At 38.2% G+C, this 26842-nt stretch overlaps 1 protein-coding gene across 4 annotated transcripts in view; it reads left to right on the forward strand.

The window, feature by feature from the left end:
- The first annotated feature begins 698 nt into the window (after nt 1–698).
- The window catches only part of unc5a (unc-5 netrin receptor A), a 249116-nt gene continuing 222972 nt past the window's right edge, over nt 699–26842 (forward strand). For 2 of the 4 annotated variants that reach the window (XM_038284572.1, XM_038284573.1), the window contains exon 1: nt 699–1270. In XM_038284572.1, the coding sequence (XP_038140500.1) occupies nt 1183–1270 (88 nt within the window). In that variant the 5' untranslated portion in view covers nt 699–1182. The remainder of the gene's footprint in view (nt 1271–26842) is intronic. The other 2 variants (XM_038284574.1, XM_038284575.1) reach the window with 1 other exon arrangement.

The following is a 26842-nucleotide window of genomic DNA, read 5'->3' on the forward strand; positions in this document are numbered from 1 at the left end:
TTCACATTTGTATTATCATCAGCAGGTAAGGATGTAATAAAATCCAGATCCTTCTAATAGATCATCTCTTGCCTCTCTTTACAACTGACAGTTATTTTTCTCAATCTTTTTTATTTGGTGAAATCCTGCTTTAGAAATCCTCTGTTTAATATCCATCTCTTGCTTTTACTGAGTCACTTTGTTAGTTTTGGAGTAGAAAAGCGGAATAACTAAGCAGGTGGACATTCTCTCCTCTGACAATCCTATTTAAGAATGCAAGAAGAGCTTCCTGGAGTCAGATCCAGGTTTGCAGAGTTCAGTTTGCTGACAGGTGCCTGGGCTCTGCTGGGCGCGCTAATCCTCAGGTTACTTCATCTGTGTTTGTCCGTCACTCATGTGCTGCTAGACAAACCAAAGGCGAATTAAACTGAAACTCAACGACATGCAGATGCGATCTGTGCCGAATTTGTATGCAAAGCACCGCTGTGATTCCTATCATGCGGGGCTGAATGACATATCCATCATTTTCATGTAAGGCAGAGGATATGAAAGCACACCGGGCGCATTCATTTCCATCCTTTGGTGCGCTGTCTGTGCTTTGGTTTGTAGTTGTGCGTATTGATGATATGTAAATGTTTTCATAAGACGCTGGACAGCAGGCGCGCTCCATTCCCCGAACGGGATCCGCTCCTGGTTTTGCTCCTCCTGCCTCCTATGCATGGTGTGTGTGTCAGTGTGTATACCTTCCCCTGACTCTCAGCACTCCGGCATTGCTGTGCAAGCAGATGTTCTGTCCTCCGCTGCCAATTCTTTCCATTTTTTCGCATTTGGAGAAGGTACCTTTGCAGGCAAAGGCTGCAAAGTGACGAGAAGAGGCAGAAACTGCAGCCCTCCTCCTTTTTCCTCCTCCTCCTCCTCGATTCGGCGACACAAGGAGAGTTTTAAACGGCTTTGGAGCGATACAGTAGAGGCTACAGTAGAGGCGAGCACAGGCTTCCTCCACCACACCTGTGATGCGTTGTTCTGAGCAACGGAGACGCACGAGCTGGATGTGGATGGCCACGGCGCGGCACGAGGATACATACTGAGGGAGGAAATACACTTAATAAGGAAAGAAAAGCACAGAAAAAGTGCATTAAAGGACACTGTTCGGACCTGAAAAAGATTTATCATCCTGTTTCATCGCTTTTAAAGAGCGTAAAGATGCCCTTACGTCGGGGCCCCTTTGTCCGCTGCTGGTTCAGCGCTGCGCTCCTTCTGCTCGGGCTCGCTGCTTTCTCCTCCACCAGTGGTAAGTTGCACTTTATCATTAAGGTGATTAGTTTCATTATTTTATTTTGTTAAAAACGCGCTGGCTGGAAATACAGAAATGATAACATCGCAAGTTATCTGCTGTTAGATTGTCTTTCTTTCTTCTTTTATTTTTGGATTCTTTTGTTGTTCAAGCTGGAGCGCATGATGGAGCGCATGATGGAGCACGTTCCTGGCAGCGGTTATTGTTCAGTAATTTGCTAGCTGTACATCACTCCTCAATTAGCCCACACCTACAAGGTTACAGCTCCTCCAAGGTTAAAATCTCTCTTAATCTAGTGTTTTTTATTCTTTCATCTTTCAGAAATACCAGAAATATAACCAAAGCATTGGAGTTTATTGCGTATTATTCGCCTTTGGTGCAACTTTGAGCAGCACCTGCATGTAAACCTGCCGCATAAAAGATGATTGAGGAGGTAATGAAGTAAAGAAAAAAAAAAGAAATGGTCTTTGTTCACGTGTTCACGTGCACCTTCCATTCGACCTTCCTTATGATGATAAAAGTTGCGCTCTTTTTGTTCCCAGCATGAGTTCATCCACTTGAATCTGAATCCTCTGCTGGCTGCAGCCGACTAGGATCATTGAACTCCTCCTCGTCCCGCCGCCAGCACTCATTCCTGCTGTATTCGCAGGATGCTGACAGCTTTACTGAGTTGGTTGACGACCTACTCGCGTTGATGAGTTATATTTTATGATGTAGCCCTGGCCAGACGCTCCAGATTGCATGCAAATGAGCCCTGATGTACAAAAACAATCTCAGTGAGCTGAGCCCAGAGCATAAGGGACAAGTTTCTCCCAGCAGCTGTATAAAAAGCATGAGGACCAACATGATCCCTGTTTTAATGATAGCTGCAGCAGGCAGCCTCTCATTGGTCCCATGGCCAGGGCCAGCCCGAAGAACAAGCGAACTATGAAACAGTTTTTAAGGCCAGTAGAGGCTCCTCAACATTGTTTTTTAAAGAATGTTCTACACGAAAAAGCAAACTTATTATTATTTACTATTTTATTTATTTTGAGTATTTTTAATAGTTTTATCTTTAGCTACGTTCACACTGCAGGCCTTAATGCTCAATTCCGATTTTTTTGTGAAATCGGATTTTTTTGCGTGTCCGTTCACACTTCCAAGTATATGCGACATGTATGTGATCTACTGTGTGAACTGAAAGCGTTCAACCGAAGTGTCCCGCATGCGCACTAGAGGACGCGATGACGTCACATGTAGCAAGCGTCCTCAGTGTTTGCGGAAGTAAACATGACTCGGAATACCGCAGCGTATATTGCGTTCTTTAAGTTCTTCTCCAACAGGAGCAGGCACATTATGAACGAAATCTTTTTAAGAAGATCAAAAAGAAAGAGAGCCAGGTTCCGGTAAGACCCTTCGAGTTTGATCTGAATCGAGCTATCTTTCCAAATATGAATTAAGTCAGCAACCTCACTTTCTCTCCATTGACTGCTCTCTGTGTTATCTTCCGCAATGGTTGTTAGTTTTTCTCGCCTCCGCTTAGTAGGACGCAGATTAGTAACGTTTAGTAACATTTGTCAAGTATCAATGACGTGTAGGTCGGATGAATGCGACCTGCCTGTACAGACACAGGTCGCATTTGAAAAGATCAGATACGTATCGGATTCAGGACCACATATCCAAGTGGCCTGGGTCGCATTTGAAAAAATCCGATCTGTGTCGTTCAGACTGTCATAAAAAGATCAGATACAGGTCACAAATGGGCAAAAAAATCGGAATTGGGTCACTTCAGGCTGCAGTGTGAACGTAGCCCAAGTTGCTCTGTCATAAAAAAACTGTCCAGGTGTAAGAAGGCACCAGCGCCCCTTGTAGGATGAAAAGTAATAGACAAACTAATGGGTAATTAATGTAAACTATGGATATTCAAGTAAAAATTGATCAAAAGAGATTATATATCTACCAGTTAAACATAGAAACGTTTAAAAGTTGTATCATTATGTCAAAAGTCTAAATGTAATGTCACAATTAGTTTATCAATGATTCTCTGCTTGTTTGTGTGATGGGATTCCATTTTCCTGCACAATCTGGACTCTTTTAAAAGAAAACTAAATAAGTAAGTTTTTCTTTAAGTTTATTATAACAATACAAGCTAAACTTAAGTCTCAAAAGAGATACATTTTAATGAAGATATTGAGTGTTTCCAGGCTAATATAAAAAATATGATTTTTTTTTTTACTTTTTAAGGTTTAAGGCATCAGATGGCTTATTTACTTAGAAAATATATAAAAAAAGACTGTAATAAATTAGCAGTCTAAATTATTAGACACCAATTAGACAATGTTTGTTTAGTTTGGCACCCTTAAGGCTAAAAAATGAAGTGGTAAACATGTACTTTTGAAAGAGATTAGTATTTTCTTTTAAATTATATAGTTGGGTTTTGCTCTTGATTTTTTAATGGAGGAAACTCCTTGATCAATGTCCTTAAGAGTTTGCAACTTTTACAGCTGGAAAACATGGTAGGAATGTTTATATCAAAGTCGAACCTTCCAGTTAAAAAGTGAAGCAGCTTTGGCTCGCTAAACGGGAATACGGGAAACTATATCTTAGGTCAAAGATAAGGTAGGGTTAACGGCCTGATATCAAAATGTAAACAAGGAAAAACTGGTGGACAATGTTCTGAAGAAACATTGAACTCTAAAACAGTAGAAATGCACTGAACTTTTCTCCACTAATTTCCTTCTGCAGTCACCAATCTAAATAAGACTCTTTGTACAGAAGCAGCAGTTTGGATTTTGTAGATGAAACCATGCAAAATCCAAACTTACAAAGCAGAGATGAAGTGTTAATCATAAAATACTTCAAGATTTATCCAGATAAAAATAAATCTTACAAGTAAACGCATGAGTATTTTCACAGTTTTCTGTTTCCCTGAGAAAAAATAAAGGTATGCTGTATAGTTTGGTCCATTCCTTCATAGACTGCTAAGGAAAAGCTTGTCCAAAGCCAGGTTTTCCTTTATAGACCACAGCGGTCGACTTTGTTACTCAGCTCAGTCTTGAAGATAAAATTTGACAGCGTTTTAACGTGATCTTATTCATATGTACAGTCCCTTTTCTGAAATCTAAAATGTGGATTCTTCCATATTTGGCTCACTAAACCTATTTTAGTATTAAAAACATGTAAGTATGGGGTGATTTAATTAAGGTAATCTAACCCCACTATTCCCTCCTGGAATTCACACGGCGGTAGTCATTTTTAAAGCTCTTGAGCTCGGTGTCATCCTCACAGCTGCGAACATCTGGAGGCAGCTGGTTTGTATCCACAACCCAAGAAGCCCCCCCACACCATTTGCCTCACATTGTTTCCGTCTGGTTAACCTTGCTTTGGACAGGAGGCAAACATGTTTAAGTTGTTGTAGCTTTGCCTCTTGCTTCAGGACACCGAGCTGATGATTTCAGAGGGCCCTTTTGCCTGCATTAATTACCGCATAATTAAGAATATATTAAGATTAAACAAACAGAAATGCTCAAGGGACTCGGTATAACAAGCAAAAGAGGAAGCACAGAGCTGGTATTATTTCTAACTCAATTTGAAACTCCTAAAAGTGTATTTGGGGTTAGATTTTAGGGCAGTATGGGTGATGTTTGGTTCTTAGCTGAAGGGTATAACGTGGTGAATCAGTTTAGTGTTAAGGTTGCATGATCCGCGCCTCATTTACGCCCACACACCATAAAACTGCAGAAATAGGTCGATTTTTAAGACTCTGGATTCCCATAGGTTGTTTCTTTTCCCTGTTATAAGATGGATGGCTTGGGTTTGCTGTTTTCCAATTTTAGGGAAAGCTACAGCAGCCGCCATGGCTTCAACCCAACATGCACTGAGTATACCTACAGAAAATAAGAAGCAAAGGCTTCAGTTAAGACATTTGATTACTATTATTATATTTTTTTTTTTTGGCCGGTACAAGCATTTTCGAAGCTCTCCTTATAGCTCAGAGGCTACTTTTATTAGAAAAAGTGAGTTCCAGAAATGGATTGGATAGCAATTTGGAAGCCAATCCTTTCCGCGTCAGGCTCGGGATGGCCTTAGCTGAGATCAGTCGAGCCATCTCCTGCATTGAGCCAAGCTGCTGACTCGGCGCTCGTTGTCATCAAAGCTGGCTTGCCTTTCTTTTTTTACGTGTGTTGCAGGGAAACATAACTCAGTCAGTAACAAAGGTAGGGCTGTCAATCTTAAGTTTGAGCAGTTTTCCTTCCTTACAGCTGTGAGAGATCTGACGGAACAGTCTAAGGAGTTTGCTTCGGCTCAGAGTCTCTAGGATCAACAGAAACAGAAAAAAAACAAACTGTTCTGCTTTGCCTGTCTGTGTGCGTGCACCTCTTGATGCTTTTAGTATGCAAAGTGCATTGGTGTGTGTGTGGGAGGGTGTTTCCACACAGATTTGCATACATGCTTGTGTGTGGTTGTGTGCTAGGTCTGCAGATTATTTCAACCTCCTGTTGCTGCTGTTGTTTACCATTTGCTCAGACTTTAGATCACTGCTTCTTCATGATGTCTCACCTCCATCTGAAAAGATCATCAGAGCAGATATATCAATGTAGGAAAAATAAGATTCTTCCCTCTATTTTTTTTGTTATTTTCTTCCCCTCTTCCCAGTGAGAGCGTTGCCAAGCAATTGTTGTCTGGTTTGACAAGGGAACCTGGGATTTGCTATCAGGCACCTTCTTACTTGTGTGAGCAATTTCCACGGGGTGTAAACCTTGCAATGATGCAAGGGGCTGGCCATGAAATGACAACAAGCAGAAATCTATTGCATAATACAGTAATTTGTGAGTTCCCTTTTTGCTGTTGCTGTGTTATCAAAGAGAAAAGCTTAAGCCAGTCGTCTCTCGTTATTTTCCTGTGAATGACTCTGTGAGTCATCTCAGAGTGTCTTTCTTTCAGCCAGCTTTGTCTCTCCTCATTGACTCACTAAAGAATGTGATAAGGAAAGCAAAAGCTGAAATTAACATAATTTATTGGGGAGGAAATTGCCTTCTGGTCAGAGGAATTTAAAATCAATCCGTTTTTGTCCTGTAGCTAATGCATGTTAAATGATCGCCATGCATTTGCAGGGATATGGTCTTCCAAAGGGAAATGATAATTTACAGCCTAAAATAATTCTTTTTTTTTTATGTTTTTTTGCTTTCTCTCACTGCTGGAGATAAATTCAAATATTAAAAGCAAAGGGGCGACTTGAACAGCACAGTATGCAAGTTTGACTTCAGTTTCCAGACACTAAATTTACATTAAATAAAAATGCAGGACATAAGGAAAGAAAGCAATTACACAAAGACAAATTTAAATGATTTCTCGCCTCGGGTTTGCAAACCGCTTTTGAGAATTTCAAGTTGGAAACGGACAGTATCACAGTAACAGAGCCGAGCTGCTTATTTGCTCGACTCACTTAATCAAATATTGCATTTTTTATTTGCCAGCAGGAAGCTGGACCTAATTCGAGTTAATATTTTCCTGTCCGAAGTCTGCAAAGTAATTTCCTCAGTCTGAGCTGGTGGTGATTAATGAAGGGAGAGATAATAGTTCAGAATAAACAAATAAAAGGTAAACAGTGCATGTAAACGTAGGTCAGCCTTAAACAGCGGAGGAGCACGCTCGATTACGTGACAAATGTCCGGCCGCCTTATCTTTCACAAGGCTGTGTCCCTGCACTTATCATTTGCAAATGGCCGTCTTGAAAAGCGAAGGAAGGACGCAGCCTTTACGGAGGACACAGAGGATGAACCTTGCTGAGGGGAGGAGTCGGGCGTTGTTTTCTGCAGTCTGTGCAGAGGCTCCATGGAACCACTATATCTCTGTCAAACTCTGCCCTTTTGTTTCAATTACCCCGTTTCTATGATTCAGGTCTGTGTGAGAGTGCTTAGATGGCTTGGAGGAAGCCTTGTCGGCTCTTCAAGTGCAGCACGCAGCAGTCACAGATCCTACTGGTTTGTCTTGGGTGCACAAAACTGACCTAGTATGTTTCTCATCAATGGAAGGCCACGTTCTAAACTATTGCCTCAGCTTATGCTGGTGTGTTTTTGTTGCCACCGACCGTATGATGCAAGTGACCACCTAAATGCCTCCAGTGAGAAGTTGGTGTGAACTTGTTGAGCTGAGTCTCAATTTTATGTCGCTGAAGGGTTTAATGGAATGTTCTCTTCTGCGGGTGTCCTAACTTTTGCTGTCACAGAGAAAACAAAAATGCAGGGGGGTTGACATTTAACCTTGGATGCCACTGCCTTCTCATCCACAGGAAAAAAAAAAAAAAATCACCTCAGCAAAAAACACAGGATATGTGAAGGTTGACGTTGAATCCCGAAGGTCAGTCGTGGGGAAAAGTACTCCCACTGCCAGAAGGCAGCTCTCTGATGTTTATTCGGCTCAGTCTATCAGCCTTGACTTAGCTGAGTGATACTAACAAGTGACATGAAACAGTTTGAGATTATGAATATGATAATATTGAGCAGGAATGCTCCTATTTTACACAAACTAATTATATAAATATTGAAAAAAACTATTGCTTTTTTCTTTGCACCAGGGGGAGGGGCATTGGTACTCTGTGCTCCAGAATCACATTTTTCGGCTCCTTAAAATGATTTTTAATACCAACAATCAACCTATTACAACCATTGATCAACTACTAATCAGCAGAAATAGGAATCAGTTGTTTTCCTGATTGGTAAAAAACAACAACAAATAAAAAGAACTAAATAAACTAAAAAGAATTAACCATTTGTAGTCTATAAACCCATCAGCCAATGGCGGATAAAGTTTACAAACCTATGCTTTGCATGAAAAAGGACCAGTTTATAATTGCTGCTAAGTTCCAAAGGAGTTTTATTCAAGTTTATTCTCTGTTACACCTTATAGTACTAAAAAGAACATCTCCTACACAGATAAAATAAAATGAAACATGAATTGTTATCGAACAGAAAATGTCAAATCATGGTCTAGTAGGTAAAATGTAGTTGATACTCGATATATTATGCTAATATCTGCTATGAATTTCTTTTATGCGTGATTAAAACCAGCTGCCTAAAAGAAAATATATCTGACTAGGGATATGTAGAAGTGTAACTTATTTAATGAACTCCTTCCTGTAGTCCTTCACATCAACAATCTTCCCAATTCCTATTTAACTAATGAGTCCATGCTGTTTAGAAATCCATTAAATCGGCCAAAAAATAAGCTTCAGAAAATATATAAACAAACATATACACTAGAGCTAAACTGATATAGATTTTTTTTAAAGCTAATACCAATTTTCTTGACAGGTTCCTGATATATGCAGCTGATTTTTTGCGGGTGGATTCTTTAGGCATTTATTTTTTATATAAAAAGTTACAAAATGCTAACAATAGTAGAAATTAACTGGATATATTGCCAATTTTAGAGAGGTAGTTTAAAGAATATTGATAAAAATGCTGAATTCTGTTACAAAGCAATATAAATAGTTACTCTTAAAGTAATTACACCTTAATATGGTAGTTTTTAGGTCTATGCAGGCTGTATTATTATTTTTTTTTTGCTTTATGGTTTACTTCAATTGTATTTGCCCTCACACACCTTCAGTCGTACAATTACTGAATTATCCATAGCCCACATGACCACATGCATTACCCAGAAAATGCATATACTAATGTATATTGACTACGAGTGATCACTAATGTTCACTGCTTTTTTTCCATCTCAAACCTTTAAAAAAAAAAAAAAATGTTTGACTCGTTTCCTAAGCAATGCCCTGCTTGGAAATGGCTTCAATTCAACACTAACTTTGTTCCATTCTTTCACATCATATATTAAAATTCACATGCTATTCATCTTAGTTCAAGCAAATTGTGATTATTCCTGTAGTTATAAAACTTTTATTGTGAGATTTGAAATTCTTCCACATCAGTGAATTTAGGGGATTAATGAATTAATTAGGACTGAAACAATTAATCAGATTGATCGATAATCTAAATAATCGACAACTAATTTAGTAATCGATTAATCATTAAGAGTATAGAGACTTTAAAACATACCTTTAGCTGACAGAGCAACAAACCTTGAGCAGCAATTATGTCAAAATTGTAAAAAAAAAATATATATATATATATATATATGTAAACATTTTGCATTTAAGATAAAAACTTTTTTGTCTGTCAATATTCTCCTCAGGTGGAAAAGTATTAGTTACACCTGGTTTAATGTAAAAAATCTTAATTCAGAAAGGTTTTGCCATCCGAATATTATTCCAATGATCTAATGCTGCGTTCACACCGGACATAGCAGGCGCAGAAGAAGCAGCAAGTTTACATGCAAAGTCAATGGTTGACGTGCATCAAGGCGCAGCAAAAGGTCCCGCAGCACGTTTTGAGCAGCAGGCGCAGCGCGTCTGAGCAGCTGAAGCAGCGTGTCTGCTGCTTGAGATGGAAAAATTAAACTTTTGCTGCTCGATGCGCCGCATCAACCAATCAGAGAAGCTGATCTCAGAGCTGCCAGGGAGACAGACACATCGCTGATGACACAGAGCACTATGATCACTCCTCTGAAACAGTTTATTGACACCTAAATTAACTTAAAATGCTGAAACCTGCTGACAGAATATGTTCGCTTTTATTATCCTGGTGCCTGCAGTTCGGATTATTTAGATGAAAAACATCTACCAGCCGCCACGGTGAAACACGAGAAGGCGACCCGGCCAGAGGCTGCTGTTGAATGGGATCCTACTGACAATGCACTGCTGGTACAGGGTCTGAGCGGCTCCGACAGAAATAATACTGGAAGGCGGGATTGTAATCTGGATGAACTGACTGCACTGATTAAGTTTTCAGGTGGATTTTCTCACTTAAAAACATATTAAAACTACTTTATTCCCACTGATCACAGCAAATATAGCTGCAAGGCAAAGAAAGGATAGAGTAGCTCCGCCCAACGCGCGTCAGACACACTTTTGCTACGCGCAGCCAGAGTAGCAAAGATGCTTCAGCCGCGCGTCAGAACTAACTGGTACAAGCAGCAAAAATGAAGCAGCAGACGCGATTTTGCAGCTCCTGCTGCGTCCGGTGTGAAGGCAGCATAAGAAATAATCAACAGATGAATCGATTTGCAAAATCATCTCTAGTTGCAGCCCTAGAATGAATAATGGATCCATGTGTTGATTATAACCAGCCATATGAACTATCCTGATGGCTCTTCACTGCAGCCTACATAACTATTAGAGAGATGTATGTAGGTGTTACTGCAGACTTTCATGCGAAAGCTCAGGTTTGGTAAAAATCAGTGAACAGTAGAGAATGTGTCAGGCTGCAAGATTCAGAAAAACAAAACAAGAAAACAACAAAACAAGCTTCTAGATAATTTATGTCATGTTGCATGGGGCTTAGAGGCTGCAAAAACTTTTCAGACAAAAACATTTTTAATGTTTACACTGCAGCAAAAACTATATTAGATATCAGCGTTCCAATATTGCAGTTCTATATCTTTGTATATATATATCAGTGTCTGTGGAGCTTTCCCTTTACTAAAAGCACTCGAGGGACAGTAAACTCAAATATATCGCTTATAAGGAGTCTGTCTGAACGGACAAGTGACATGTGTCAAATACACTTTTAAAGATTTAGACTGTAGAGTGGTAATTGTTATTGTGTGTTTTTAGTATTTATATAAAAGCCCTTGCTTCCTGCACCCATTTTACTTTGAGGACAGTCTTGTATAAGGAAATGTTTTCAGCTTCTTCCTCTTCACCAAGTGATCAATACTCTTCTTCAAACAGCTAATTGGCTATCAGTCACTGTCAGGAGAAGAGCTTAGAAGCCCAGAGGTGTCTTGGAGCAGCTCATAATAAGAGCCTGTCCTGTCCTCTGGGTCCTCTTTTGGCCTTTACTTCAGGCCAGGTGGTGACTAGGGAAGGTAGATCTGAATGCAATATGGAGAGCCATAGATTAATAGTTCCTTAGTAAGGCCACAAGGGAGCGATGTGAAAGCAATTTCCACTTCATCATACAGTGGTCTGGTTGGAAAGTGTAAGGAGCATGGTACGAGACGGGAGATTTAAAATTTTCTGAAGGTTATTCGATTTCTATCATGTTTCAAAATATTTTATCGGTTTACCATTGGAAAGCTGTTGTGTTTAATATAGCACAGTTCTGTACAGAAAGTTTTGCTTTCCTTTGGCTAAAATGCATTAAACTGAGCCTTTTTGACAGCTAAGTGAAATCATTAGTTAGGGTTGCAAGCAAACACTTAAAAATAAACTGAGTTGTGGCCTCGTGTAATCATTATCGTAGACCTTCTATTCAAGTCTGAAATGTTTGTTGGCTTTGAGTAATAAGTTATTTTAAGAAACTCTTCTAGCTCAACCCTCTTGCCAAGGTGAAAAAGAACAGCTAACTCTTTTTAAGACAGGTATATATTACCAGCAGATAGGGCTGGCTGATATGACCTAAAAATCTATTCTTTGATTTTTTTCCCCCTACCAAATCCAATTGATTATCTTTTTTCTCTCTTACATTTCCTGATAAAAGATAGCTTATACTTGAGTCATTCCACTTGGAAGGTGAACTTAATTTATAACGTAGTCAGACTGTAAAAAGTGCAAACAGGCACATAATCACCAGCAGAATATCCAAGCTGTCTGCCTCAGTAACAGTAGTAGTATTTGTTTCACTAATGCCTCAGGCTAAAGGTGTCTTGTTCATTTCAAGACAGCATAAACTTTACCTCATATATAGCAAATAGTGTCAGGCGATGCTCCATATGCACTTGTAATAGCTGTATTGCTTCCTCTGTCTGTCACTGTCCGAACAAATGTAGGGCAACCTTCTTCCTCCAAGCCGTCGATGTCAGTCTTCATCTCTTATAGCTGACTTTAATTAGTTCCAGAGCGCAGTGGTGCTCGCGTTGTGCTCTGTTGGCAAAGGCCGACTCAGGGTGAAAAGTCTGGGGCTCTTCCCTCCTTGAGCCATCATTCGACCTGTAGAGCAAGCAGCTACAAAGGGGTGCACAGGGGGGATGGTTCCTGATGCTGCAGCTGCTAACAACCTGAGCACTAGCTCTGATAAAAAAAATAATGCTTAAACTCTAGGAGCAGTATTAAACGTCTTCTGTTTTGAGATTCTTTCTTTTTCAAACCACTGGCCCATCACTAGTGGTAAGACATCTCCATTACTTTGGTATTTCCTTTAACTGTTGATCGTGACATTTACTAGGGGTGGGCAAAATAATCCTCATGATGATGCATCGTGATTCTAATTTTCGTGATCTACTGCATCGATTCTTGACGCCAAGTATCGATTATGAATTTAAAAAAATGAATAAATAAAATTGCATGAATGGATGGCAAACATCAGCCAATAAAAAAAAAAAGTGTAATACAACTTCCAGTCCAGTAGATGTCGCTGCAGATGTGTTGACGCACGCTGCCCTGTGTCACAAGCATACTGCGCAGAGTCATTCAAAAACAAAACATAGAGGAGATTGAGAAACTTCGTCCGGCTCCATCACATTTCAAATCTGATGTTTGGAAGCATTTTGGTTTTAAAAACAAAGATAAAAATGAAGTTGGTATGACGCACGCAATTTGCAAACACTGCTACACCAGAATTAAATACTGTGGGAACACAACGAACCTCAAAACACACATGCAGAGGCGTCATCCAGAAAATCAAGAGCCGAAGATGTTTTCATTTCATTGAGTTAAAGGAGCACTGAGGCCATGATAATCCTTATTTTGTTATTTTTAGTTTTATAAATCCTAAGCCCTTTTTGTCAATGTATCCACTCCAGCAATAGTAATATTTGTGTCCAGTTACAGTAATATGGCAATTTTCATGGCAATACCTCCAAAAGTCATTTCAGTAAATACAGCTTTGTAGGAATTCAGTTGCTTTCAGTTATTTATCAATTGGAAGACACTACCCAGATCATACACAGCCAGTCAGCCACTGGTAATTGCTGTATTTTTTTCTAACAGTGTTCAGTGAAAATATTGCAATGCATCGCAATAATTCAAGTATCATGATGTATCATGACAGAATCGCATTGTGGCCTGTGAATCGTGATAAAAATTGCATCGTGACTTCTTTGGCAATACCCACCCCTAACATTTACCGTACCTTGGTTTACATTTCAACATTTCTCTGTAATTCTTTTTATACTAGAAAGGAAAAACTACCAATTCCCAGTCATGATCATTAATGACACATAAAAAGGTCTTGTCAATTTACAGATGATTTGATCCTTACTTTACAGTAACGGTCAATTAAGACTTATTTAAGTTGTTTTTCTTCTAGGTGACATTATATTCTGTTTAATCTCTATGGCATTTTTCTTCATTAAAATGTATTTATATGCTTCAGTTCTTAATCATTCAACAAACCGATTAATTAGAGATGACTTTTTTGATAAATGTATCTGCAAAGAAACTCTCATGCTGTTTAGTAGATGGAAAGATGCAGAAGCAGCCAAAATGTGCGTGCTGCTTCAATTTTTATGCTTGCGCAAGTTTAGTTATGATGCGCAGCTGAAGCATCTTTGCTGCTCTAGCTGCGCAGTTGAAAACTGGGTCTGATGCGTGTTGGGCGGAGCTACCCTATCCTTTCTTTGTCGTAACAATGGCGGATGAAAACGAAAAAGTTGCTTTGATTATAATGAATAATGCTACGTTCAGACCACAAGGGTAGGAAGCAGCAAAAAAGCTTCTTAATGCTTGTACACATTGAGGCGAAGTGTGTCCAGATGCTTCTGCTGCTCCTATGTTCAATGGCGGAGAGCGGCTTTGCTATATTTGCTGTCAGTGAGTAACAAGTAGTTTTAATATGTTTTTAAGTGAGAAAGTTCACCTGAAAACATCCGTGGTGCAGTCAGTTCATCAAGATTATGGTCCTGCCTTCAAATATTTTTTAGCTGTCGGAGCCGCTCAGACCCCTGTACACCGGTGGTGCGCGTGTCCCTGGAAATCCCGTTCAACAACAGCCTTTTCGCAGCTGCTGAAAGGCATTTTTCACATACATAATCCAAACTGCAGGCACCAAAATAATAACATCAAAGATATTTTGCAGGCAGGTTTCTACATTTTAAGTTAATTTAGGCGTTAATAAAGTGTTTCAGAGAAGTGACCATAGTGCACAGCATCAACAGTGCTGTGTCTGTCTCCCTGCCACCTCTCAGATCTGCTTCTTTGATTGGTTGATGTGACGCGTTCAGCAGCAAAAGTTTAATTTTTCCACCTGGACCTTTTGCTGCACAGCTTCTGCTGCCTCTAGCATGTGCAGTCTGAACATAACATCATTATATAGTATCCTATTAACTCTTTAACTGGTTTGTCTGGTTTTGACACTGAAGGGACAAAAATAAAAAGTTAAATTCCCTTTATAGAAGAAAAGAACCAGACTGAGGGCCAGCCATGCTCTGCCTTAGTTTATTGGAAAGAGAGAGGGCAGAGATACAAATATTCACAAAATCATTCATTGAGGGCTCCTCACAAAGACAAACACAAAGTTAATGACTCCAACAATAGCAAATAGTTTCAAGGGGAGTAAAGACATTAGTTTAGAGAGGGTCTTTGACCACAGCGGAATGTCCCCCAGCAGCTTAGGCTAAGGACGGCTCAGGGTCAGCGTCTCTGGCCAGACTGTAATGTTTGCCAGGCTGCATCAGTCTCCAATGGATTAGATTGAATACCAAATTAAGGCATCTGTTTGTTTTTATTCGTGGCCATCTCCAATTTCTGTTTTATGTCAGCCATGTAATAACACGCCTGCTGGACAGAGAACTCAGACAGTGAAGACATGTGTGCTGCCGGGAAAAATATCAAAAACTTTAAATCGTATCGTTTATGGTTTGGTCCCCATGTGATATGGCAGAAGCTGGAGGGCAGAGTTTGGAACAACAGATCTTTTTTTCAGTCTCCATCTTGGATTTTTATAGTTTTTTTTAAAGCGCATACATACTGTATATTCCTGTTCCTAGACTTATTAAATGTCCCAACCATATTTTGGAAGAATGCCGCCCTTCTTTAACATAACGCTCCCTAATTTTCCTGTTAGGCTGCATTGTTTTCCAACCCTTGGCATAGTTATGGAGGAGCTGCAGGATGATTTAGCTGACACAGGAGAAGCACAGTTCTGACACCCATGCAGCGCCAGTGTGGGAGTCATTAAAAAAGCTGCCGAGCTCCGAAACGGTCAAAGTTGAACATAATCATCAAAAGTATGTTTGAAGAAAAAGCAAATATCACATGAAAAGAATTGATTTTCTTACAGTCCCTTATAATTAAAAGCAAAACACAGAACTCCCTAGATGTTTTCATACTGCTACTGTATAACAAATCTGTTGTTTTGTTAAAGAGAAATATATTTTAGATTCTTTCATTTCACTTAAACTTTCTTCTGATTTTACCTCCTTCTCTAATTAATACAAGCTACCCTATTACACACCTCCCCCCAAATGTTTGGCTTATTAGTTTGCTTACTCCTATTTAGCATGGCATGTAAAAGTCATAATTATAAATCACCTAAGGCTAGATACCCCTGCTGGTGCTTGATTGGCAAGGATATCTCAGGGAGGGTTTGCTCAGCTGGAGCTAGAATTTGTCATTTTCAAGTGATTTTGTTGACAAGACAGGAGGGATGGTGACCTTTCCTAATTATGTGTTTGTGTCCAGGCAGTCAAAAGAGCCTAAGGCAAGCAATTCAACTAAGTCAACAGAGCTCAGCATTCTGGGCCACATTTAGGCCTACACAGAATGATGCACACAGTAAAGAGTTTTGCAGTTTTTTTTTAAATCTTGGCTTCCAGAATCAGATTTTTTTTTTCAGATTCCTTTTTAAAAACTATAGTTTATGTCATTTAGTGTTAGGAGAGCAATGCCTGTAACCATTATTTTACTATTCTTCAAAAGAAAGACATAATTACTAATGAAATCGACAATAAAGAGTTGATTTAACTTCTTATTTTTGCAGTCGTTTCAGCTCAAATTGTCTGGTTGGGTTTTCTCCAGGAAATGCATATCCTTAACTTCACTATGACTTGTCCAAAACACTGTAAACACTAATCTAACATCATTTTTAAGCTCAAACATTCTGTTTTGCCTTCCTGTTGATTGTGCAGAGTTCTGCTCTCTCATTTCCTTCCAGCTTTAGTCAACCACAGTTATGTCCTTTCTGTTACATTGTAAACTGCTTTCGTTGCTCCCTATGAATTTGTACCAAGAATTAGAGCTTGACAATTGGTGGAATTTACGATATAATTTGGATTTTGCAAATGCAGTCAAATTTTGGTTATGATATATTGAGCAAGAGTACGATGCATCTTTAATTGCTCCAGCTTTTTAGGTGTCATCAATGTGCTTAATATAGGTTTGCTACCACACAGAAGGTAATAAAAAGTTACAGCTAGCACATAGATCTATGTATTCAGACCAGAAGTACGCACTTTTCAAAGCAGAAGTAAAATTCTGTAACAATGGACTCTGGAAAAGAGAGCATTCAAGGTCAAAAAGACAAGATCAAGAAGACAGTGATATTATGGAGTTTTTCAGGTGAAAAGTTGAAAAACAATTCACTGGACTTTGTTTCCAGGATTTGAAGACGTTTCGCTTCCCATCCAGGAAACTTTTTCAATTCAAAAGGTCAGAAATAGCGTTGAGTTTGAGGTTTTATACAGTAGCCCAGCAAAGCATATGCAAATTTCCCTTTGGAATGGGGGTCATTTGGCTTCTTTTGTTAGCCTGCAATGCCCCATACCTGTCTATATCTCTGAAAGGGGGTTGTTAAAGGGAATTATTGGCTCTGGCTGAATAGGGGAGGTCTTTTGTTCCCCAGTAAGGGGATGGGGGTTGCAATGATAGCGGGAAGTATTCTACTCAATTTCTGCATTGTAGGTTTTTGAAAGCTGAACCCTGAGTCCACCCCCTCTGTTTAAGGTTTGGTTTTTCTTTCTTAACATGGATGGCTTCCTTCACGCCCCTTTCAAATCACCTGTCTTCTCTGTCTAAAATTGCAACATGGTCCTCAAAACAATGTCCTTCGTCCATAAGTCTTGTCCCGAGGATGTCGCCTTTTCTGTGTTGGGCCATGCGTCTGTGGAGAGGTTGTTTGGTTTCTCCAATATAAAGATCAGAGCATACCTCACTGCACCAGCGCATGTCTTTCATTTGGTTTTAAGGAACACGACTATATGCAATCTTAGGCATCTTTACCATATTATTTTTTTTATTATGGTAAAGATGCCTAAGATTGCAATAAGTGAGGAATTTACTGTAAAATTAACCAAAATCATTCTTATTTGCACATCATAAAAGTAACATTCCCTTTAAACAGTTGATCATCTACATTAACGTCTTGGCCAATTTTTCTTCTTTTAAACATAGAGGTACAACATGGAACCAGTAAACTGGTTTATTACATAGACTATTTTCTTAGTTGCACTCTGCGCTTTGTTAAACGACAATTGATGTTAGACTCACTAGGCTATTATTTATTAGGTAATAATATTAGCATCATAAAGAAATTAGATCAGTTTCTTGGTCTGCTTAGACCGTGTCTACAAACATGGAAATCTGTAGGGATTTTGCTTGTTGTTTGTGCAGAATAAAATCTAAATAAGATCACAAGTGCAAATTTAGTAGCGATTTTTAATGACTTTCCCAGCCCTACGGAAATCTTCTGTTATTAAATGCTTCCACACTGATGAGTGTTGTTCTCTTAGTGACCAAAGCACTCAGGATTGATCTTTTCAAACATGTAAAGGTTGCATTTCTGTGTTTCTAACTGGCATGCTAACAATAAATATCAATCAAACAGAAAAAATCATACTTTTCAACTCATAAGTTTTCTAGGTTTTTTCCGCAAGTTGATATAGGCAAAACATATGTGGTAAAAATATTCTTTTTGTATTTGCTTACAAAAGCAGGCACGTAAGGATCAAGTCAGACCCTTAAAGTAAAATTTTTATTTTTGGCTAAAATGCAATCATTCTGTTACATCGCAAGAGTTGATGCCCTCCAAAAAATCATGCATTTCTTACGCTCCCTGAATGCATTCCAGAGAGGGAGAATAGCCTCTCTGTTCTATGTGGGTTTATTTATTGTTTTCCCCAAACAAACCATTTTCTAAGCATTACAGATTCAAAGCTTAAAGCCAAGCAGCAGATTCTTTCAGCAAAGCCTTTAGGAACACAACGCTCACTGAAAACTAAAATAAGAAGAATTAATCATGACGACACAAACTACCACTGAGGCTTTATGCCATTTCTTTCCTTACAGCTTGCCTTACACTTGATTACAGCTCCTATGGATTTAAATGCCGCCTGACAATGCATTCATGTTGAATCAAAGAGCGTTTTCATACCTGCAGTAACTTGTCACCAATGCTTGAATTTGAAAAGCATGATAACTAGAGAGCAGCTTTGCTCTGGTGCTGTTTGTTAACAGCATGCTCCTCTAATCTTTTAGTTTTAGATGATATTGAACATGATGTAAGACAAATACTGTGGAATATTTTAACCATTGATGAGATGATATAGGGAACTGATTCTAGTTCAGGGATGTGGGGATTATAGATTGTAGACGGAGTGAATCATTCAGTTTGTTTTACTCCATAAAATGAAAAGTGACTAATCAATTTCACTGCCTTTTGCATGTCATTAGAGATCATAAATGATTGTAGTCATAAAAATATGTAATTTTCCATAATTTAGTCTGTAAATACCAAATAGAACCTCTATCAACTTAGTTTATGAAGGACCAATTAAAGCACTTTGTACAATTTTCTGAAGGACTGATGACGTAAATTTATAGATCAGGCTACATTTTAGGGTTGTCAAAAGTATCGACACTCAAAAAAGTATCAATACTAAAACGTTGTATCCGAATCCAATACACTTTTTCAAATGTATCGATACCGGCCACAGCTAGCAATTGAATGCTAACATCACGTTAATGATCATAAACAACGTAAATAAATCAGGCACGTAGTATGCCCATCTTACGTTAATTGACATAGTGTCAGTCTACATAAGCATAGAGTTAATACATTTACACAAATGTTGGTGACTGAAAAGTATTATTTTCTCGGCTGTGTTTGATGGTGGTCTATGTTTGACCGACAACGGAAATATGATGCCAAATCCCCAGAAGCTATGAAAATAAATAGAATAAACAGCTATGAAAATAAAAGCAAATTCAGGCCAGTGCTTAATGTGTTTAATAGATTAAGTCTAATAGTATTATGATATTTACAAACATTTACTCATACTGGAATTTTTTTCATTTGAAATCTAATGATAAAACCTATTTTTTATAGTATATAATGTTATTTTGAATCTTTTTGACCTTTACCTGCAGGTTCTAATACTTCTGCTCTTTAGAGAATAGCACAAGTTTACCAATTGATGTTAGCTGGTAAATTACTAGCCTTCAGTCAGCTGCTTCTAGCCTGCAGAATTTTTTAGTGTTTCGTAACCAGTGTTACCTTAAAGGTATAATGGAGGATTTTTGCACTTAATAAAGAAAATGCACATTTACAAACCTGTATCCGCTCCAGAATGGGAACGCCTATTAAACATGTTGAGAGCATGCAGGAGCCCATTTCTCCTCTTGCATGCTCTGTTTAAAAGTAGCTGTTTGCATCGCTCATACAAGCTTAACCCTTTAAAGCCTGATCCAAGAATAAAACAAAACAGAAAATTACTTACAAAATATGTAAAAAGAAAAAACAGAAATGCATTTTTGATATTAATAATTTATTACTATGCGATAAGTCAAGATTATTTTTTGTGTAGTCTTCTGCCCTCTGTTATCAGGTATAGCTGATTGTGTACAATAGGATTTTTAGCAAAGTTTTTACCATTAAATTATGCAAAAGGTGTCAGACGCAAAACATTTCACAAACCGTATGTATCAAATATGATACCTTTGGCATTATAGGGTTAATTTCCAAAATAATATTTGCAATTTTTCCACTATGTCAGTCTCACCACTGCTAAGTAAAAATAGGGACGAGCACATAGGACAGCCTTATCACCAGAATGATTGACAATTAGGAGGACCACTTATTTTGATGATCCACCCGGAAAAAGAACATCCTCTACTATACCTTTAATACCAGTGATTGTTATTTTAACTGCAGGTGTTTTTGCCATTCAGTGAAAATCCACATAGCACATAGTTGTTGTTTTTCTCAGCCTTGTTTCTTTATACCTATGGGAGGAAAAAAAATTACATAGGAGTTGCTGTTTTCTTATGGACTTTTATTTTTTTGTGTGCTGAAAATAGCATTTTACATTAGCCTGTAGGGCTTTCTGTAGGGCATTACAACAGTTAAGGTTTTATTGAACCAAAGGGAAAATGGTTTAAATAAAGTACGTGATATTATGTTAATCACTAGTTGTTTTCTAGAACTGTCTGTAATTAAATCATCCCATGCTTGTAGCAATTGAACAAAATTGTTAGGATCTCCATTAAGAAATTATAAACCTTAACAATGAAAGCTGGTTAACCACATGGGAATGTAAAGAGGCAAAGCTCTGAGATCACTGTGTCCAGGACACGTATGAAAATGACCGGTTTCTGTGATTTGAATCAGATGAGCCCCTTAAGGCTTTGTTTGCTGACCTCTAATCAGTGTCCAGCTTTAGCTTTTTAAGGCTTTCTCCAGCACTGTTCAGGCAAGAAGAGGCTAACCTTTTTCACACATCTAATTTATATTTAATCAACTGCTTGGGGCTGGTATATCGAGTAAGTTGATATGCAGTCAGTAAGCCTTTGGGTCATGGGTTATGAAAGCCCAGCGCAGTCTGCTTGGAACATATATTTTGACGACAGACTGAAACTTTGTGTGGGTGGAGTAACGATACACTGCAGCTGGTCCTTAAGCCTTTTCTGTCAAAAAAAGGGCCTTTTCTCTAGCTTCAACAGACGCCTCTTAGATTTAATTAAACTCTGTATAATGTGTCTTTCTGGTACTTTATTTAATGATCTGAAAGTGCTTCAGTAGAATAGTGATTTTAATCTTCCCATGGCATGTTTTAGAAGCTGGAGCTGTAACATACATATAAAATTAAAACACAAACAAAAAAAGCTTCATTTTGTTTATTCATTTCATTATATGCCACCACCATTAGAGAAGGGAGACATTTAGTCCCCAATTGTCATGAATATTAGAAGGTATTTATCCTATACTGATGCCTTTTAATGGGTGTCAGATGGTGTCCAATTTCAAGCAGTGACTGAAAGCCTGTTGGCCTCCAACCAAACCCAGTTAAAACAATATTGTTAACAGCTTCCTTTATTGACTCCGTTTATCCTTACTTTTTTAATACAAATTGCTGCTACTAGTTCATAAGATCTCATCACTCATAAGTAAAAGATACAATGGAGTCGCATAAATCTCTAATTCCAAATTTGACAGCTTATTTGGAGAATAAAATTGGTCTCATGCTAAATGACAGCCTGACTTTTTAGATTTTAAGGTTTTGTAAAGAATTTACATTAAATGCTATGGTGACGTAATTACAGGATGTTGCCAAATGTCCATCTGTCTGATAGCATATTTTACTGTGTAGATATTATCTTCTATAAAACAACAATGAATAGTAGAAAGTATTGGCTTCACCATTCTAAATGCATTAGAGATTTACCAGAAAAGGCAATACTTAGGCAAACTTTATTGAAATGTTGTATACACAGAGTGTCTACAAAACGATATTTTGTTTTTTATAGCTTCCATGACATTTCCATTTTCTTAAATTGCAGTGGTGATTAATTGTAAACCCAGAGTGGCAGTCTGTGGGAGTGGGTTCCGAACTCACAACCTCAGGATTCCGCACTGCTTGTTTTTAAAAGATATACCGTATTTTAGCGACTATAAGGCGCATATAAACGTCTTTTTTTCCCCTCAAAATGTGCGGCGCGCCCTATGTGTGTTGTTACTGCGGACGTTGTTGAGACCACCATGAGAACGTTAAAGTGGGAAGTGTGGGCGTGGATTGTGTGTTGAGCTTGGCTGCTACGCAAATGGACAGAAACTGCCGCCTATGGTGATTTTTAAGAGAAAGACTTTGCCTAAAGAGACTTCTCCAGCTGGAGTCGTTATTAAGGCAAATGAAAAGGGCTGGATGGATGAGGAGATGATGAAAGAGTGGCTGAGGGAGGTGTATGTAAGGAGACCAGGTGTTTTTTTTCCACGCTGTTAATCTGTGACTCCATGCGTGCCCATCTCACGGCCGATGTGAAAAACAAGGTGAAACAAATGAACGCTGTGCTCGCTGTTATTCTGGGAGGTCTGACAAAGGAATTTCAACCGCTCGACATCGGTGTGAACCGGCCGTTCAAAGTTAGGCTGCGAGCGGCGTGGGAGCGATGGATGACCGACGGAGACCACAGTTTCACGAAAAGTGGAAGGCAGCGTTGGGCAAGTTACGCCACAGTTTGCGGATGGATTGTTGATGCTTGGACTAAAGTGTCTGCTGGCGCTGTTGTTCGAGCTTTCGCAAAAGCCGGCATCATTTCCGAGGAGCCGCACGGCTCAGAAAGTCACTCTGACATCGAAGAGGAAATTTGCATGTCTGATTTAGCGCAGCTGTTTAATTCAGAAACAGAGGATGATGAGTTCGATGGGTTTGATTAATACTTTGTAATAAATACATGAATAAACCACAATCATACTCAGTTTTGCTCCCTCTCTATTTTTAAATACGCAGTAGAGATATTTAAACATATTAGAGGATATGTACCAGTATATAAAACCCGCGCCCCATAATCCGGTGCGCCTTATGTGTGTGTTAAATACAGTAATGGCACACATGACTGAGACTGCACCTTTTAGTACGGTGCGCCTTATGGTCGTGAAAATACGGTCCATAAAAAAAAAAAAAACGCGGATGTCTGGGGGCAGTGATTTGCCTACATGTTATGAAAGCTGGCGTACCATAAATGATAAATTATGAACAGTTTAGTTTGTGCCTTCAACTCGTTGCCCATAGGAAGACGTTACTTGGATATAACCTAACCGAATATCTTTAGAACAGCTCCAAATGACACAAAACTCATATGCGTGAGTAGAACATGATGTAATAACGTAAAATCAAGGGACCAATGTAAAAAAAAAATATGGCGTTCTCCTTTAACCTACTATACCCCTAACAAACACAGTTTTTATGTGTTTAATATTATCATCTTGATAGAACAAGTAAAACAAAAACCTCATGGATTATTCTACCCAATTAGTACAATTGACCACCAGTATCACCTTGAAACACCCTATAGCATTATACTACTGTACCACTGTTTTATATTAGCTAGAAAAAAAATCTCTTTTCCCCCTTCAGAAACCCTGTCAGGTTTTTTTTTTTTCATCTGACCATAAAGTTTTTGTCTCCAGAGGGTTTTTCCATTTCTACAGGTTATGGGTTCAGTCAAGTGTAAAGGTGCAGATTTTAAGGTTATTTTTTTTCCCACCCAGTTTTCCGATCTTGGCCTGAGCCTGGATAGTTCCAGAGATGGTCATAGACTTTCCAACATTTTCACAGCTAATATATATTTTTAGTTTGATTCTCTGGCCCAGGTCTTATGGCAGCCCAGTCTCCCCTGGGTTACATTTTAATGCTGCAGGTCCCCTTGCTCTCCTTCAGTTGTGGCAGCTTTACAAAGGTGAGTTAATCCACATAGGGTAGTGTCTCCCCAGAGAGTTTAAAGATGAACACTGAGCAGCACCCATCCAAGGGTCTTATTACCGCTCTGTGTTCTTATTAGTGTCTTGTAGAGAACCGGTAGGAGATAATGAATTACAGTCCTTGGGAAAAAAGCTAAAGAGGGAAGAAAAAGAAAGTTATTTATTAGCCACTCACTTTCTCTTTGCTGGGTTTATTTAATTGCCTTACCCATTACCTTCTTTTTTATATCGCCAAATGTTAAAGTTACCCAAACAAAAGAGAAATAATTTAGCACATTCTTCAGGTTAAGCATATTTTTCATTTATTTGTAGAAATACTGTTTGGTAACATCTAAAGCTTCTTAGGATTTATATATATATATATTATCTATATCAATATTCCGCTTCTATTCCATCGATCCAGCAGGTTTACAAAGAATTGAATGTCTTTGAATTTGTCACCGAACATGGAACTTTCTCACTCAACTGCCAGTCTTATTTGAAATTCCTGTGCTCCCACAATACTTCATTTTCCCTGTGTTTTAATTACTTCCTGAAGCCACTCTTTAAACCGTGTTTCCAAAACACTTTCATTATGGAAAAAGGAAGAAGCACGAAGAGAACCCGGAGGTTGATCCGTCCGTACTCGAATATTTCAGTTCATATTTCCGTTTTTTAAATTAAACAACTGAAAACCCCAGACAAATTAGTTGTAGACGGAAGTATTACAAATTAAGCCAAATGCAATTTGGCTTAATTTCTAATTTCTTGCTCTGCAACATACACCACATATAGCTTTTTAAGGCTATTTTCGCCCATGTAACGATTAAAACAACTTTTCTGGCTCAGCCAAGTTGTCAGAATGTCGCTAATCACTTTTCTTAACTTGTTTCTATCCTTTTAAAAGTGTAAAACTTCAAGAATTCACCTGACAAGGCACAGTCATTATTTCAAGGAGATAAGTTGCTGCAAAGTGATCTTTGAGAATAATTTTGAGAATAATCTTGTCCAGAACATTAAAAAGGATTTGTTCCTTTTGTAATCAAAGAATAAAGGTTAATATGAAGAACAAACTAGCTCCAAGTTGTTGTTTTCTTCAAAGCTCTCCTTTTGTCTAACATCCTATAACGGTGTTTTTCTGTTTTGTTTTTGTATCCCCTTAGCAGTGCTCAGCTTTGATTTTTATCAAACTCCTTTTAGCTTTCAGGTTTGTTTTTTTTAATAATAATTCTCATCCTGTTAATTAGCTCAGTCATTTAACAGAGAATACAGTCCATCATTTGTGCCTTTTTTTCCTCATCTCCCATATCAGTCTTATGCATTTAAATCAATTATATATACCCATCTATAGATTATCAGAAGACATATTTCCAGAATATGTGCAGTTTGCAAAGTAGCAAAGCTCAATGGTACCGCAGTGATGCTGAGAAGCTTCCTCAGAGCCAAAAGCAAACAGCAAGACCAGAGGTCCCTCCAGTTTAGAGCAGCCAAGTAAAGCCGTTACCTTCTATATAGTGTTTTACGGTAAACACCTGCTTGTGACATCATTTGAGTTGCTGTGATTTTGGTGCAAAACTTCAACAAAAAAACTCCTATCTTTTTGAAAAACCTTAATTTGCTTATTGCAGTGAATATTATACCGTTAGGCAGTTTTGCTTTTTATATAATTATAGAATTTTTTAGTTGGACCAGTAGGCTTCGAGTGCTATTCATTGCTTAGCAGTCAAGGTTTTAAATGAATTGACTCAGGAAGAGTAATAGGTGGTGCTTCCTACAGCACGACTGTGTGAAAAGCGTCTCCTTTTTTTCAGCCAGCTGACCTACAGGGAACACAGGACTGTCTCTGCCTCATTAGAAAGGACTTTAAAATGCACAAAGTATTGCAGATAAAAAAGGACAGTTACTGTATGAGAGAAAATGTTTGGGGTTTTCAAACTGTTACTTTTAATGGCTTTAGTACATCTTTATACTTGGATAAAAAAAGGGCTGGACGATAAATGGATTTTATTGGTAACCGAATTTTTTATGAAGATTGAATATTTGGAAAATCTGCATTGCCAACAGCTCAGAGTGATATCAGTTCATCACTTTTTTTTATTAGATGTGTATTCATAACGATTAAACTAACTCACTGTGTGATACTGCAAACATTTAGTTTGTTATATTTTCATTGTTTGTTGTGAAACACAATTATTTTTCAAGCTTGTTTCTTAGCTCGAAATGTATTGTTCTTTAAATTAAGGTGACTTTGGTCCACATTGAAATCAAAGCTAGTTTGTTTTTGTTTATCCTGAAAGAAATCAATTAAATGGATAAAGTAGGAAAAAAAATCAGAGATGAGCTTTTTTTAAGCCATGTTTAGCGAAAAGCCTAATTTAAATCTGTTTTAAAGTTTCATAACAAATAGTGAAGACATTGCTTCTTTATAAGGATTAGTTTTGGACAGGGGTGCAATGAGAACTTTTGCTGTGTGATCTCACAATATTGAAATACCACAGTATTTTTGCAGCCTCTGCAGTGTTGAGCTGAATCAGGTCCATCTACTTTTATTTTTGGGCGTTTTAAATTATTGAATTGGAAGAGCTCTTTAGAAACATTTGACAAAATAGTTTTTACCTCGCTTGAGGTGATTTTTGTACTTAGTGTAAATGCCCTGAAGAGGAGATAGAAACACATTTTTCTGATTTGTTTTGACGTGGTGATAGCAACTCCCATGGCTGATCAGCTGTTTCCATCCATGTCATTCTGAATGCAGAATTACACACTTCACTTTGATTGCCTTTGGATGATATATATGTATTTAACATATATATGTATATAACTTGCCCAATTACAGCACATTTATTAATGTCTTATTTGCTCTAATGGATGGAAAAATTACAAAATTCCATTTTCTTTTTTGTCTTTTTACACGTTT

This window comes from Cyprinodon tularosa, unplaced genomic scaffold, assembly GCF_016077235.1.
Source record: "Cyprinodon tularosa strain WSP-4 unplaced genomic scaffold, ASM1607723v1 ctg20, whole genome shotgun sequence".
NCBI classification, from domain to species: domain Eukaryota; kingdom Metazoa; phylum Chordata; class Actinopteri; order Cyprinodontiformes; family Cyprinodontidae; genus Cyprinodon; species Cyprinodon tularosa.